The 12,951-nt window shown below is 34.7% G+C and overlaps 1 protein-coding gene across 1 annotated transcript; it reads left to right on the top strand.

Annotated features, from left to right (window-relative positions):
• The first annotated feature begins 428 nt into the window (after positions 1 to 428).
• Positions 429 to 9,072, top strand: LOC106882166 (guanine nucleotide exchange factor MSS4). The gene is made up of 2 exons (XM_014932748.2): positions 429 to 827; positions 7,328 to 9,072. The coding sequence occupies exons 1-2, from the start codon at positions 660 to 662 to the stop codon at positions 7,607 to 7,609; spliced, it is 450 nt and encodes a 149-aa protein (XP_014788234.1). The 5' UTR covers positions 429 to 659; the 3' UTR covers positions 7,610 to 9,072.
• The last annotated feature ends 3,879 nt before the right edge of the window (positions 9,073 to 12,951 follow it).

The raw sequence follows: 12,951 nt of genomic DNA, 5'->3' as shown, positions 1-12,951 counted from the left end.
TAAAAGAATAAGTGAAATTAACTGATTTTCACCAGGAATCTAGTGGTTATCAGAATTATTTGAACTAAGTTAATGAAATACTTATATTAAATTGTGCGGTTGAAATTATGTACGAGGTTTCGGAAGAAATTTGGGCAATATTGAATATTCCCTAAGTGGCTTATAAAATTGTTTTAATTACTGACAATAAAATTATAGAGAACATTGAAAGTTCCGTGCATGTACGTGCTAGCCATGTTATATAAGTAAAAGTATATTAAAAAAACTGTCAATAACTTCAGAAGTTGGAAATAAGGAAAACAAATATATGGTTGGATATTGACTCTTTGATACTGTGACGAACTGAAAATTTCATCCCATCATTCCTAAAACATCAATTAAATATGCTAACCCGAACTAACCTTCCGTTCAGGTTAGCACAGATTAACATATTGTAATGGGAGAAGGAGATACTCCACAGGTATCAGGAACCTTCTAGTCCCAAAACATTTATTGCTTCTGTGACATGCTGTTCGTGTGACGACTATTTAGGTGAACCTCTGCAGTCAAGTATAACTAGTTGCCGTGTATTCTCTCGTCTTATTACCGCATGTTTAATGGGATTTACAGTAAACAATTGTTATATTGTAATATTAAGACATCGATAGTGTTGTTATAGAATGGCAGAAGATAATTGCGATAATAACAATGACACCGATATCATGAGAATAAAATCCTTATACAGCAACAGATTAGGTGATAACGGTAAAAACAAAACGAAGGTCTACTGCACCAGATGCCCGAGTCTTATGTTGACTCCAGGAAATGGTAATTATGTGAGGCAAAAAGTGAGTATTAAGGAACATTTAATGTTCAGTTTTTGTATTTTTTGTATCATTGATCCATTGTCATTTTTAAATGTTCTATAGTATATGTTAAACTTCTAATTATCCATATTTAAAACCATCAGGGGCGTATACCAACCAAGTTATCTTTGCTCTGTTGCGCATCTACAAAAAAATTTCAAGGTTTTACACTTCAAAAAATTCACTTTTTGAAACTAAATAGTTTCTATGCATTTTATTACTAGTTATCTTAAATTTTATTTATGTTTTAATTGTCAAGCCATGATAATTTTGGTAATTTTGTCATCACCTCATCAAGCAGCATATTGTCAAGTATGTTATTATTGAAACGTTTAAGGTGGCGAACTGGCAGAATCGTTACCGCACAAAATGCTTAGCGACATACTTTCCGGCTTTATATTTTGAGTTCAAATGCCGCCGATGTCAACTTTGGCTTTCATCCTTTAAGGTCGATAAAATAAGTACTAGACAAGTACTGGAGGTGGGGTGTTTGATGTAGTCGACTAACACCTTTCTCCTAAATTTCAGGACTTGTGCCTATAGTAGAGAGGATTATTGAAATGGTGCTTACGGTTCACATAATCGCACCGTTTATTGTAACTAATTTCTGTATCCTCTTTGCACCAAGGGTGCCGGAAAGCCATCTGCTAAACAAGTAGGCTTGCACTTATCGAATGCACGACGACCACATTTCCATAGTACCCTTTTCATCAGTATAAACAAACTCTACTATCTAAGTATCTACTCTAAATCTACTTCATACAACTTGCGTTTTTCTCACTACAGCCTACCTGACGATGTATTAATAACTGTTTCCATACCAACCACTAACCTTACTTACTTAGATCTATCCTAAACACAGGTACAATCCAGTCTATCATTAGTGTGAGTTCTTAAAGCTCAAGGTGGTAAGTTGAGGTCTCTTTGGGTATGGTCTTGGCCAGCTAGAGAATACACATCAAAACATCAGTTGTACATTTTGAACTGTTTAACAGGGTCCCTTTAAATGGAAAACAGGAGCAATCTCAGAATTTGTTTGGAAAAGGCAAATTGGAAAAATAAAGCAATTGTAGACCAAATTACACTATTTCGAAATGGGACAAAGCACTGCAACTTTTTCACTTCAGAAACATAGCATTATCCTTGACTACGTAAGTGTTGTGCTTCACTGCAATACTGTGCTACAAAATATATCTATAGACTTTCAGCTAACACTATGTGTAGACAAATGTAAACCCTTGTCTTTATATACAGTATCTTTGTTGCTGAGATGTATATTAGTTAGGTTTTCATTGTTACTGTGATCTTTGGTGTGAGATTATAATGAATTAGGTTGGCTGTGTGAATTATAAACAGATGCAAAACTTGCAAACATTTTGTAATATATTTAAGAAGAGGCTGAACATATAATCAAGGGTTTTCAGATGCTCACTGGTAGAGACTTAGGATATAGGGATTGACTTTCATATTGTCTAAATTCCACCGGCATTAATGGCTTACTCAGTGAGTTCTTCATCATTACCATCATCAACATTTAACGTCTGTTTTCCATGTTGGCATGACTTGGACGGTTCGACAGGAACTGGCAAAGCCAGGGGCTGCACCAGGTTCCACAATCTGTTTTGGCTTGGTTTCAACAGCTACATACCCTTCATAAAACCAATTGCTCTACAGAGTGTACTGGGTGCTTTTTATGTGACACCATTACCAGTGCTTTTTTGTGGTACCTTGGTTTTGGGATCTCAATTCTGTTGTAGTGGGAGGGTCTTGAGAGCAGCAATGAGCCACATATCTCAGTCCTCTGTCATCTCTTTGTAAGGTTCAGGGTTTTGAGATTAGCCTTCAATACTTTGTTCTACGTATTCCTTCCAAAAAGAAGTCAAAATATGAGTTTATCTGAATCTACTCAAAATTTCTGGCTTGCTTGTGGTGAGAAATGAATTAATGTATCTTTAACAGTTTTTACTCAGCAAAAGACAGAGATGTAAATCCACCAAATCTTGCTGAAAATCTGCTCTGGTGTACTGGCCTGTGGCAAGTGAGTTATGTGCTCTCTAGCCACTCTCAACTTCTGTGATTGTTCTGGCTTGCTCGGCAAGAAGTGAGGTGTAAGTTTTTCAGTTTTCCCCAACACTCTGCGAAGATCTTTAGTGAAAAATCACGAGAGAAAAGTGCATGAATCTCAAGGACACTTGATGTTCTGACTTGGTGACCTGATCTGCTACAAATCGATTGGTCGATAAACAGATCATGCACAGGAAAATTATGTTTCAGTTGTGGTTCACTAATTGCTCTCCACTGATGATTTAGAAAAAATGGTTCAAATCCTTGGGCTCAATATATCTTTATGGACAGTTTAAGACAATACTCAGGTGCTGATGGTATCCCAACACAAGAGTGAAACTTATCTAGCTGATCTTTTTCTCTGTCTGTGAAGATATAAAGAGAAAGTGTTTACATTGCTTGTACTTAGTGTTGGCTCCAAGTTTGTGTGCGTGCGCGCACACGCATGCATGGACGGACGCGCACACACACTCACACACACACACACACTTATTGTGTAGCATAGCATACCTACTGCAATACATCTGGTAACATGCTTGTTCAATGTCTAATAATGTAGTTTCATTGTAAAGTGTTTATTCAAAAATGAAACCAAAGGTGCAAGAGCTCCCTTACTTTTTTCAAGTTGACTTTTAACTGAATATCAAAATTCCTTTCATTGAACTAGTAGCCATGACGAATAGAACATGTCATCTGACCACTGGGTTGGGCCATGTGATATAGTAAGCACATATTTTATGTTTAACAGGCAATACTACTGTATGAAGTTGTATCTTGCCTTTTTCATATTATATTCACACTAAGAATGGTGTCTGATTGCTTGTTTATTCTTGTAGACCCTCATAAGCCATGCTATAATTCAGATGACTCCTTGTCAGGTTAGCTCTTTTGTGACACCTTGAAATCCTCATTGACACTTTCATCAGTTGATTCAATCTGTAAACTTTATTCACATTCAAACTTTCCATGACTATATGGATCTGCATAATAAGGATCTTATGTATTTCCTCAAGGTATGAGCTTGATGTCAGATATGGCCTGCATGAATTTTTCTGAGCCATCTGATGCCTTGCAAATTAATATTCCCTATTTCTTTGTTAACAATGAACTGAGTTAAATAAATTGATTGGTACTTCCTTGTTTTTGGTTTCTCCAGATGATATGATCACTAACTTCTTGACCCTCTGATCAGCATAGCACCTCATACCAAATCTTGCATCTGCAATATTATTTATGTTAGGTTAAGATTTGAAGAGATTACTAATGATTACCTAAAATTCTTCAAATACTGAGGAGATTCCAAGAACCAAACACTTGTACTGATACAAATTACTAGAAGAAGCAAATATTGTTATATGATATGATGTGATGATGGATGTAATTCCTTCTGGTGTTGGTCCATATTAAGATCTGGTTTTGAAAAAAGTATGATCCATTTGAATTTTCCAGCAATCCCCCAACAGGAGGTATTGAAGATTGTTTTCTTTAGATAACTGTATTTATATATTTAGATAACTGTATTTATATATTTAGATAACTGTATTTATGTATATGGATAACTGTATTTATATATATATGTACAATGCAGCTTTACACACTCATTCACATATATGAGTGTTGCTTTGCACAATAAGTTTGTGAATGTTTGTATGTGTGATTATTATGTACTTTATTTTCTACTTTATATATAAAATACTACAATTAACTGTCATTTTTGATGGCATGGGGTCAGCTAGTTAATATATAATAACCATTAGTTATTGATTGGAAATGAAAATAAAGTTTTATGCAAATTGCATATCAATATTTGTTAAAATCCAGGATTCAAGGTAACAGGAGGTGGTCTGTGTAAACAAATATTCATAGATTTCATGGAAGAATTTGGCAAACTCATTGTGAATTGATTTACCAAATTCTTCTATGAGATCTTTTATAAATCAATATTTACAGTGTCCAAGGATAATAGAAATAGCTGATACAGAACAAGTTAAATTCTTGATTGTAAACAGATCCATATCTTGCTATATCCTTACCAAGTTTATTTTGTCCTTTATATATATCCTTGCTATATCCTTACCAAGTTTATTTTGTCCTTTATATATATCCTTGCTATATCCTTACCAAGTTTATTTTGTCCTTTATTCAGTAAAATATAAATCAGTAATATTTTTAATTCAATTAACTTTAATGCCTATTATAAAAAGAAAAAAAAGTACTGTTTTGTCTAGTTCAGTGATGGTAAACCTTAACACATACTGAAATTTAAATTCTTTTAATAATACTCCTTTGGAGTGTTACTTGAATGTATATACATATTTTAGTTTAAGGTAAATATTTATAGAGGGAGAGTTTTATCTTTTGATGTCCATTGCATGTCACTAAAAAGCCTGTGGTGACATGCATGTCATATATTAGTCACAAGAAAAACTTGGTCAGTTTTTCAGAATTTATTGATCTATTAACTTTATTTTCATTTCCAATCAATAACTAATGGTCATTATATATTAACTAGCTGACCCCATGCCATCAAAAATGATGGCATATGTAGTATTTTATATATAAAGTAGAAAATAAGGTACATAATAATCACACATACAAACATTCACATACTTCCCTTGTACATGCACACACATACACACATAGACTCTCACAGAGTTGAAATGCTGTTTGATTATTCTTTTTAGCATTGAATGTTCACCATCTCACTTCCATTGCATGCACACTCACACACATTCACCTGACTCCCATTTATATACACACACAAATACTCACGCTGAGTTGAAACGCTGTTTGATTTTTTTTTTCACCATAGAACTTCCATCACTACCAAGTTTTCCACCACCCCTTCCTTTCTCATTCATATGTTGCGATGGAGAAATACACAAGAGTATTATTATAATAGAAGATATGGATGGTAAATCAAATTAATATGCTTGTCAATGTTCACATATATTCACATACTTCCCTTGTACATGCACACACATACACACATATACTTAGAGTTGAAATGCTGATTTTTTTTCACCCCTTCCTTTCTCATTCATATGTTGTGGCAGAGAAAAACAGAAGATACACGACGTGCTCTTTGCCACTTCCTTTCTCTTACTCCCTTTCAGTCAGGGCTATTACTCTCACTACCTCTCCTTCACTGAATCACAATTTTCTCTCCTCTCCCTTCACTTATACTACTTTCTCCTCCTCCGTCCAGTGTGATTTAGGACAAATATATATATATATATATATATATATATATATATATATATATAACAAATATATAAAAACACTACGTTCATTATTATATTAGGAGATATTGTAAAAGCTGTGGTACTTCCATGCACAACAGTTTATAAAACACTGACAAATTAATATCAGGTAGAAGCATGGAGCCTCCTTTGTTGAAGTCAGAATCCGTAATGCTGTTGAAATCTCAATGTCTACAGCAAGAACCAAGTTACAAACGTACTACTGTGATGATGATTTTGTTGTATCTAGGGAGATTCATTACACCATTATTAATAACACTCACATTAGTTTAATCTGACTAGTTGATCATTTGTTTAACTTGTTGGTTAAACAGTCAATTGTTTGTTGTTTTTTATTCATCAAAAAGAAATCACTGAAATAGTTGTGAATGGCGATGAAAGAACTTTGACGAACACAACAAAATTTGTTTCAATACATGAATTCACATAAAAAAACCTTGCAAACCAAATACAAAAATGAAGTGATGATGATGTTGAATTCTAAACTCATCATCATCATTTAATGTTTGTTTTCCATGCTGGCATGGGTTGGACAGTTTGACAGGAGCTGGCCAGCTGAAGAGCTGTCCAGGATCCATGTCTGTTTTGGCACGGTTTCTATGACTGGATGCCCTTCCTAACACCAACCACTTCACAGAATGTACTGGGTGCTTTTATGCAGCACCAGCATGGGTATGCTTATGTGATACCAGTATGGGTGCTTTTTATATGGCACCAGTACCCATGAGCCTGCAAGATTAGAGGTGTTCAGCGGGAGAGGGATGCAGAGAACATGTTTGTATGCAAGGATAACCATGCTTTTACTTAGCTTGATGCGTCTTCTCAAGTACAGCAAACTGCCAAGAGTCTCAGATCCCTGTCATCCCCTCTGTGAGGCCCAATATCTGAAGATCCTTTCTCACCAATTCATCCCTTGTCTTCCTGAGTCTACCTCTTACACATGTTCCCTCTACATTTAGAGATTGGCACATCTTGACACAACTGTCTTCATTCATTACATGTCTGTACCGGCATAGTCTTCTGTCTTGCACACTTTGAAAAGAAAATATAGTAAACATTTGATAATTATATAAATGTATCTGTGTAAACAAACAAACAAGCTAAAAAAAAATTATTTGTTAGATTTTGAAATGCATCTTATTTGTTATTTTACAGTTTCTCCTGCCATTAGAAAAAGGTTCAAAGGAAGAAAAGGATGGAAATGGAAGTAGTAATGTCACAGAAGTATATGATGAAGAAGATAAACTTATTGATTGCTGGAGGATTGATAACATGTACAACTTTGAAAATATTGGATTTTCAAACACTGTTGGAACTGTCAAGTACTTGATATGTGCTGATTGTGAGTCTGGCCCTGTCGGGTGGCATGATCTCAGTAAAGGACAAGCTTGCTATCTTTCATGGGACCATATAAGACATTCTAAGCCAGATGACTAAATTTAATTCTGAGAACTATATTTTAACTGTAAAAGGTAATTAATCTCTTGAAATGTTGCAGGAGCATTCTCTCTCCTTCCCCCTATCTCTCTTGCTTTCTTGTCCTCTCCCATGCCCTAACACTTTTGGTAGAACTTCGGACAAAAAAAAAATCAGTAACAAAAATCAGTTGTGTTAACGATCCTTGACCATAACTCCATGTCATAATAACCTAATTCAATTCAGAGAAGTGGCTGAGGTAGTGAACTACCAAATTTCTTGGTCTCAAGTTCAGCTTGACTACTGGTGTCTTGTATTTGTATGTAAGATAAATCAACATACTTGAATTTATCTAGTTGTTAAGTAGCAGATCTTGAGTCTTACCTGAGATAAGCTGCTACTCTATCCCAGTGATAATTTATCTCTCATTTGATTAAATACCAGAAGACCAGAGCTAAGCACTGGACTTATAAACCCATACAGACTGCAGAAAACACTGTTTCTTCAACTGGGTTATTAGAGTGGTAACTTATAGCTGTATTAAGTTACGGATATGGTAAGTTATAGCTGGGGTTGATCATAAGGATGTCACACTGTCACCACATTCTTTAAATAACGCTTGGTAGGTAACTAAATCAAGGAATATGCTTTTACCCACATACAGAACTTGAAACTAGTTCCTACTGAAAAGTAGAATCAAACTGAGGCAGTTGTCAAGAGTTCAATTATTACTACAGCTAATGTATAGCAAGACGCACACAAACATCGCTTGCTTCAGTTTGTACATCTGATATATAAATTCATAATTGAATGGTTAATAATAGAAAGGGCGTTCAATTTCAAAGCTTATTTTCCAGCTGTGTGTATATGTTTAAATTTGAAAAAGAAAAAAAAAACTCAAAAATAAAAAAACAAAATGGTAGATTTCTCATCCATGCTAATATGGTGCAGGGGATGTTAACTAGTAAAGAAAAAAAAGAAGTGAAAAGAAAAAAGAAAGCTACCAAATATGAATCTTTAGACAGAGCATGTATTTCTCTTCATTATGTGACTCGTTTATGCTGAATTGAAATCTCAACATTTTTAATGGCTTTAGATAAAAAACAAACAAAGAAACACAACTTTCAAAGCCTTTTCTAGGTGAAACCTAGTGCCCCTCATGTTGCCCATAATTCTCTGTCTGACTGACAAATGTAAAAGTAGGGACCAAAGAAAATGTTTTGTCACTGGTTGAGATCGTGTTATTCCTTATGGGGATAGTTTTGTTTCTTGTAAGAACAATTTTTGTAGCTTGTGGGAATACTTTTGTCAGTTGAAGGGACAGATTTATCTTTTGTGTGGCCAGTAAAATTCTAATGCTTTTATAAAGGTTTCAGTTAGAGAGGAGATATGAAATTTTGTAAAATTGCATTCTTCTGCTAATTGAATGTTAAGAGGTTGTTTACTGCTGTGAAATAAACCAAGCAGAAAAGGTGAATTATTAATGAGTGATTGTTTATAAAAATCTGTAAGCACTATTTATGAGGTTGAAATGTGTGTGTTTGTTTATATATATATATATATATTTTTAGAAGGTAGATTGTTATGACTGGTCAGAGATTGACCATTGGTTTTGCACCTATAAAGCACTTAGCCATATAGGCGACTCGTTAGACACAAATGGCTGGAGAATGGTCACCCTCTGACTAGTCATAACAATCAACCTTCCCAAAAATATATTACTGCTCTAATGTTCTAGAGTATGCTTCTTTTTTAGGTATATGAACTACTGGCAATATATATATATAATACAAGAATGTTGTTGACAGTGACTCCAAAGTTTTGGCCAGCTAAGCCATCATTGAACCACAATGCATTAGAGTTAGTTTTGTCTTTATATAGTCTTTGTTGTGTTAAAATCATCTTTGGGTGTGTGGGTTTGAGATATTTTTGATAAAATTTTTATTGATTAAATTTGAGGTGGTTGTTGTTTAGAGTTTATTCATGCATGTACAACTTTGTAAGTAAACACCAAATTTAATCAAAAAAAATTTTCCCAAAACACCTTTTCATAAAAACCTAATTACCACCCCAGTCAAACCCACACACCTAAAGGTGATTTTAACAGACTATATAAAGGCAAAACTAATTCTAATGCATTGTTGTCTGACGATGGCTTAGCTGGCCAAAATTTCCGAGTCACTGCCAACAACATTCTTGTATAAGAATAAGTTTGTACTCTGCAAAAGTATAGAGTAACCCGTCAGATTAATGTAAAATTGCTTTTATTATTGAACATAAAAACAAACAATACATATACATATATATATATATATATATACACACACACACATACATAGACATAGGCGCAGGAGTGACTGTGTGGTTCTGGGTTCAGTCTCATTGCATAGCACCTTGCTCAAGTGTCTTCTACTATAGTCTCGGGCCGACCAAAGCCTTGTGAGTGGATTTGGTAGATGGAAACTGAAAGAAACCTGTCATATATATATATTTAAAGCAGTTGTATACTGTCAACTTAATGTGACAGTCCCAATAAAGGAATCATACTGCTGCTATTTAGCCCTAGGAAGCTGGACTGCTTTCTGTCGGCCTTGTCACATTTCCTGTGTCCTTATATTTGCGAGGGGGAGACAAGCACCCCCACCCAACCTAGTCTGCATTCAGGGACTTCAGCCAACTGGTGTTGCTACTTCAGGCTGATGATGAGCAATGACTCAGAAACATGTCCCTGAATGCAGACTAGGCTGGGTAGAGGTGCTTGTCTCCCCCTCACAAATATAAGGACACAGGAAATGTGTCAAGGCCGACAGGAAGCGGTCCAGCTTCCTAGGGCTAAATAGCAGCAGTATGATTCCCTTATTGGGACTGTCACATTAAGTTCACAGTATACACCTGCTTTATCGTAACACTGCTGCTTAATTCTCTGTGAGATTTATAATTAGATAATTTCTAATTTATATATATTTAGCGCAAGCTAAATATTAATAAAAGTTCTATTTTTCCTGTTTGCATCACCATACCTGTACTTGAAGTGTTGATGTGTTCTAAATATATATATATGTTTATATATCATCATCATTGTCATCATCATCATTATTGTCATTGTTTAACATCCATCTTCCATGGAGGCATGGGTTAGATGGTTTGAAAGGATCTAATCTTGAGGACTGCATCAAGCTCCAATGTTTGTTATGGCATAGTTTCTATGGTATGTATGTCATGATTTTTTAATATCAATGTTCCATGATGGCATGGTTTGGAGATATATACACATATATATAAATATTTGCTCAGATTTATCTTATGCATATATATATTTATATGTATATATACCAATATTATGTACCCAACGAATTTGTCTACAATTCATTTACAATAATTCACCCACAGCAATTTATCTATGGATACGATTCATCTACAACCACACACACACACACAACCACACACACACACAACCACACAAACATACAACCACACACAAATTGTTGTAGATGAATTGTTGACGAATTTACCTAGAACCATCAATATTAATATGTAAACAAGGAAGTGCATACTCAATAGAAGTTATGTGGTTGTTGGTATTTACACTCCTACAGCTTCATTATTCAAGTTTCCTGCTAACCAACTGTAACCATTGAATGAACTGTTTTTCTCTCTTTTCAAATCCTAAATGAGCTTTTCATCTCTTGTAGTTTTCAGAGGTGATTAGTGATTAGTTTGAGTTTAAACAAAGGCTACTGCTACTACTAATTGTTGGTCAGTCTGTGGTTACTGTCATTATTAGGTTGATGTTATTGTGTGTGTTGCAGGTGTGGTAGTTAATGTCTTTATTCAAATATAACATGAATAATGAAACTAATATCAAGTCTGAACAAGGCTGTGGGCTGGCAGAATCATGAGCATGCTGGGAAAATGCTTAGCTGTATTTAGTCTGTCATTACATTGAGAGTTCAAAATTGAGAATGTGAAAGTCAACTTTGCTCTTCATCCTTGTGGCTTCGATAAAATAAGTACCAGTCAAGTACTGGGGTTGATGTAATTGACTTATCCTCTCCCACAAAATTTCTGGCTTTGTGCCAAAATTTGAAAACATTATTCAGGCTGTGGGCTGGCAGAATTGTTAGCATGCCAAACTGCTTAGCAACATTTTGTCTGTCTTTAAGTTCTGAGTTCAAATTCCACCAAAGTCAACTTTACTTTTCATCCTTTCAAGTTCGATAAAATAAGTACCATTTGAGTACTGGGGTCAATGTAATCGACTTATCCCTTCCCCTCAAACTTCTGGCCATGTGCCAAAATTTGAAATGAATATTAAGTCTGAGCATATTGATAGAAGTATGGTTCTTTGCTTAAAAAGTTTGCTTTGAAGTCACTTGATTTTGGGAACAATTTCACTGCATAGCAGTTTGGGCTTGTGTGTTCTATTATATAGCTTTGTGTTAATCAGTACTTTTTTAAATGGAATTGGTAGATAGAAACTATGTTGAAGCCCAGCTTATATCTGTCTTTCTGTTTGCACCAGTGGAACCTTTATGCCCCATAACTTAGCAGGCTGATAAACAGTTCAATAAAAGATGTAAAGAATGATTGTTTACAAATAAGTATTGACTTCAACATGATATAGTAAATCCTACAAGGCAGTGCTCCAGTATGGCTGCATTCTTATGACTAGAACCAGTGAGAGGTTAATGTTACTTGTGTGTGTGTGTGTATACATACATATATATGTATGTATATATATATATATATTTATACGTATGTATATATATGTGTGGGTGTGTGTGTGTATATATATCAGTATCATCATTTTAATGTCCAGATTTTCTACATCTGGTTGCTGTTCCTGCCCCCACCCATCGCCTGTTTCCTAGTAAGCTAATATTTCACTATGGCCAGACGTGTTCTTGCAAACATTGGAAATGAATGACACTGTTTACATGATAGTTACAATCAAGCACAAATGATGTTGGGACACACACACACACACACTCTCTCTCTCCCTCTCCCTCTCTCTCTCTCTCATCCATCTTGGATAACAGTGCAGTTATTAAAATTTCTCCTTTAAAACTAATATCTTCAAAAAGTGGATATGCAACTTTTCAAATACCAAGGAAAATGGAATACACTTTTTTTGTTGCACATTTAAACATGTTTATAAAATTTTCAGCTTTTGTGTTCGTTGAATTGCATCGTATATATATATATATATATATATATATATATATATATACTGTTGTGTCTAGGGAGAGTCATTTTCTTTTCGTGCCTTAAAATTTAACACACTCACCGTTAAAATTTCCACTTATTATTTTTATTTTTATTTTCATTTTTATTTTCCTAAAATTTTCGTTGCATCTTGCAAC

The sequence above is a fragment of the Octopus bimaculoides genome, chromosome 3 (assembly GCF_001194135.2).
Source record: "Octopus bimaculoides isolate UCB-OBI-ISO-001 chromosome 3, ASM119413v2, whole genome shotgun sequence".
NCBI lineage: Eukaryota > Metazoa > Mollusca > Cephalopoda > Octopoda > Octopodidae > Octopus > Octopus bimaculoides.
Note: the sequence above shows the minus strand (reverse complement) of the source record. Positions and strands in the feature narration are given on the sequence as shown.

What these genes read in the sequence shown, in the direction of transcription:
- LOC106882166 (XM_014932748.2), top strand. Translation starts at nt 660, where the DNA reads ATGGCAGAAGATAATTGCGATAATAACAATGACACCGATATCATGAGA. An exon ending in GTAATTATGTGAGGCAAAAA is followed by an intron (nt 828 to 7,327) that starts GTGAGTATTAAG and finishes GTTATTTTACAG; the next exon opens with TTTCTCCTGCCATTAGAAAA.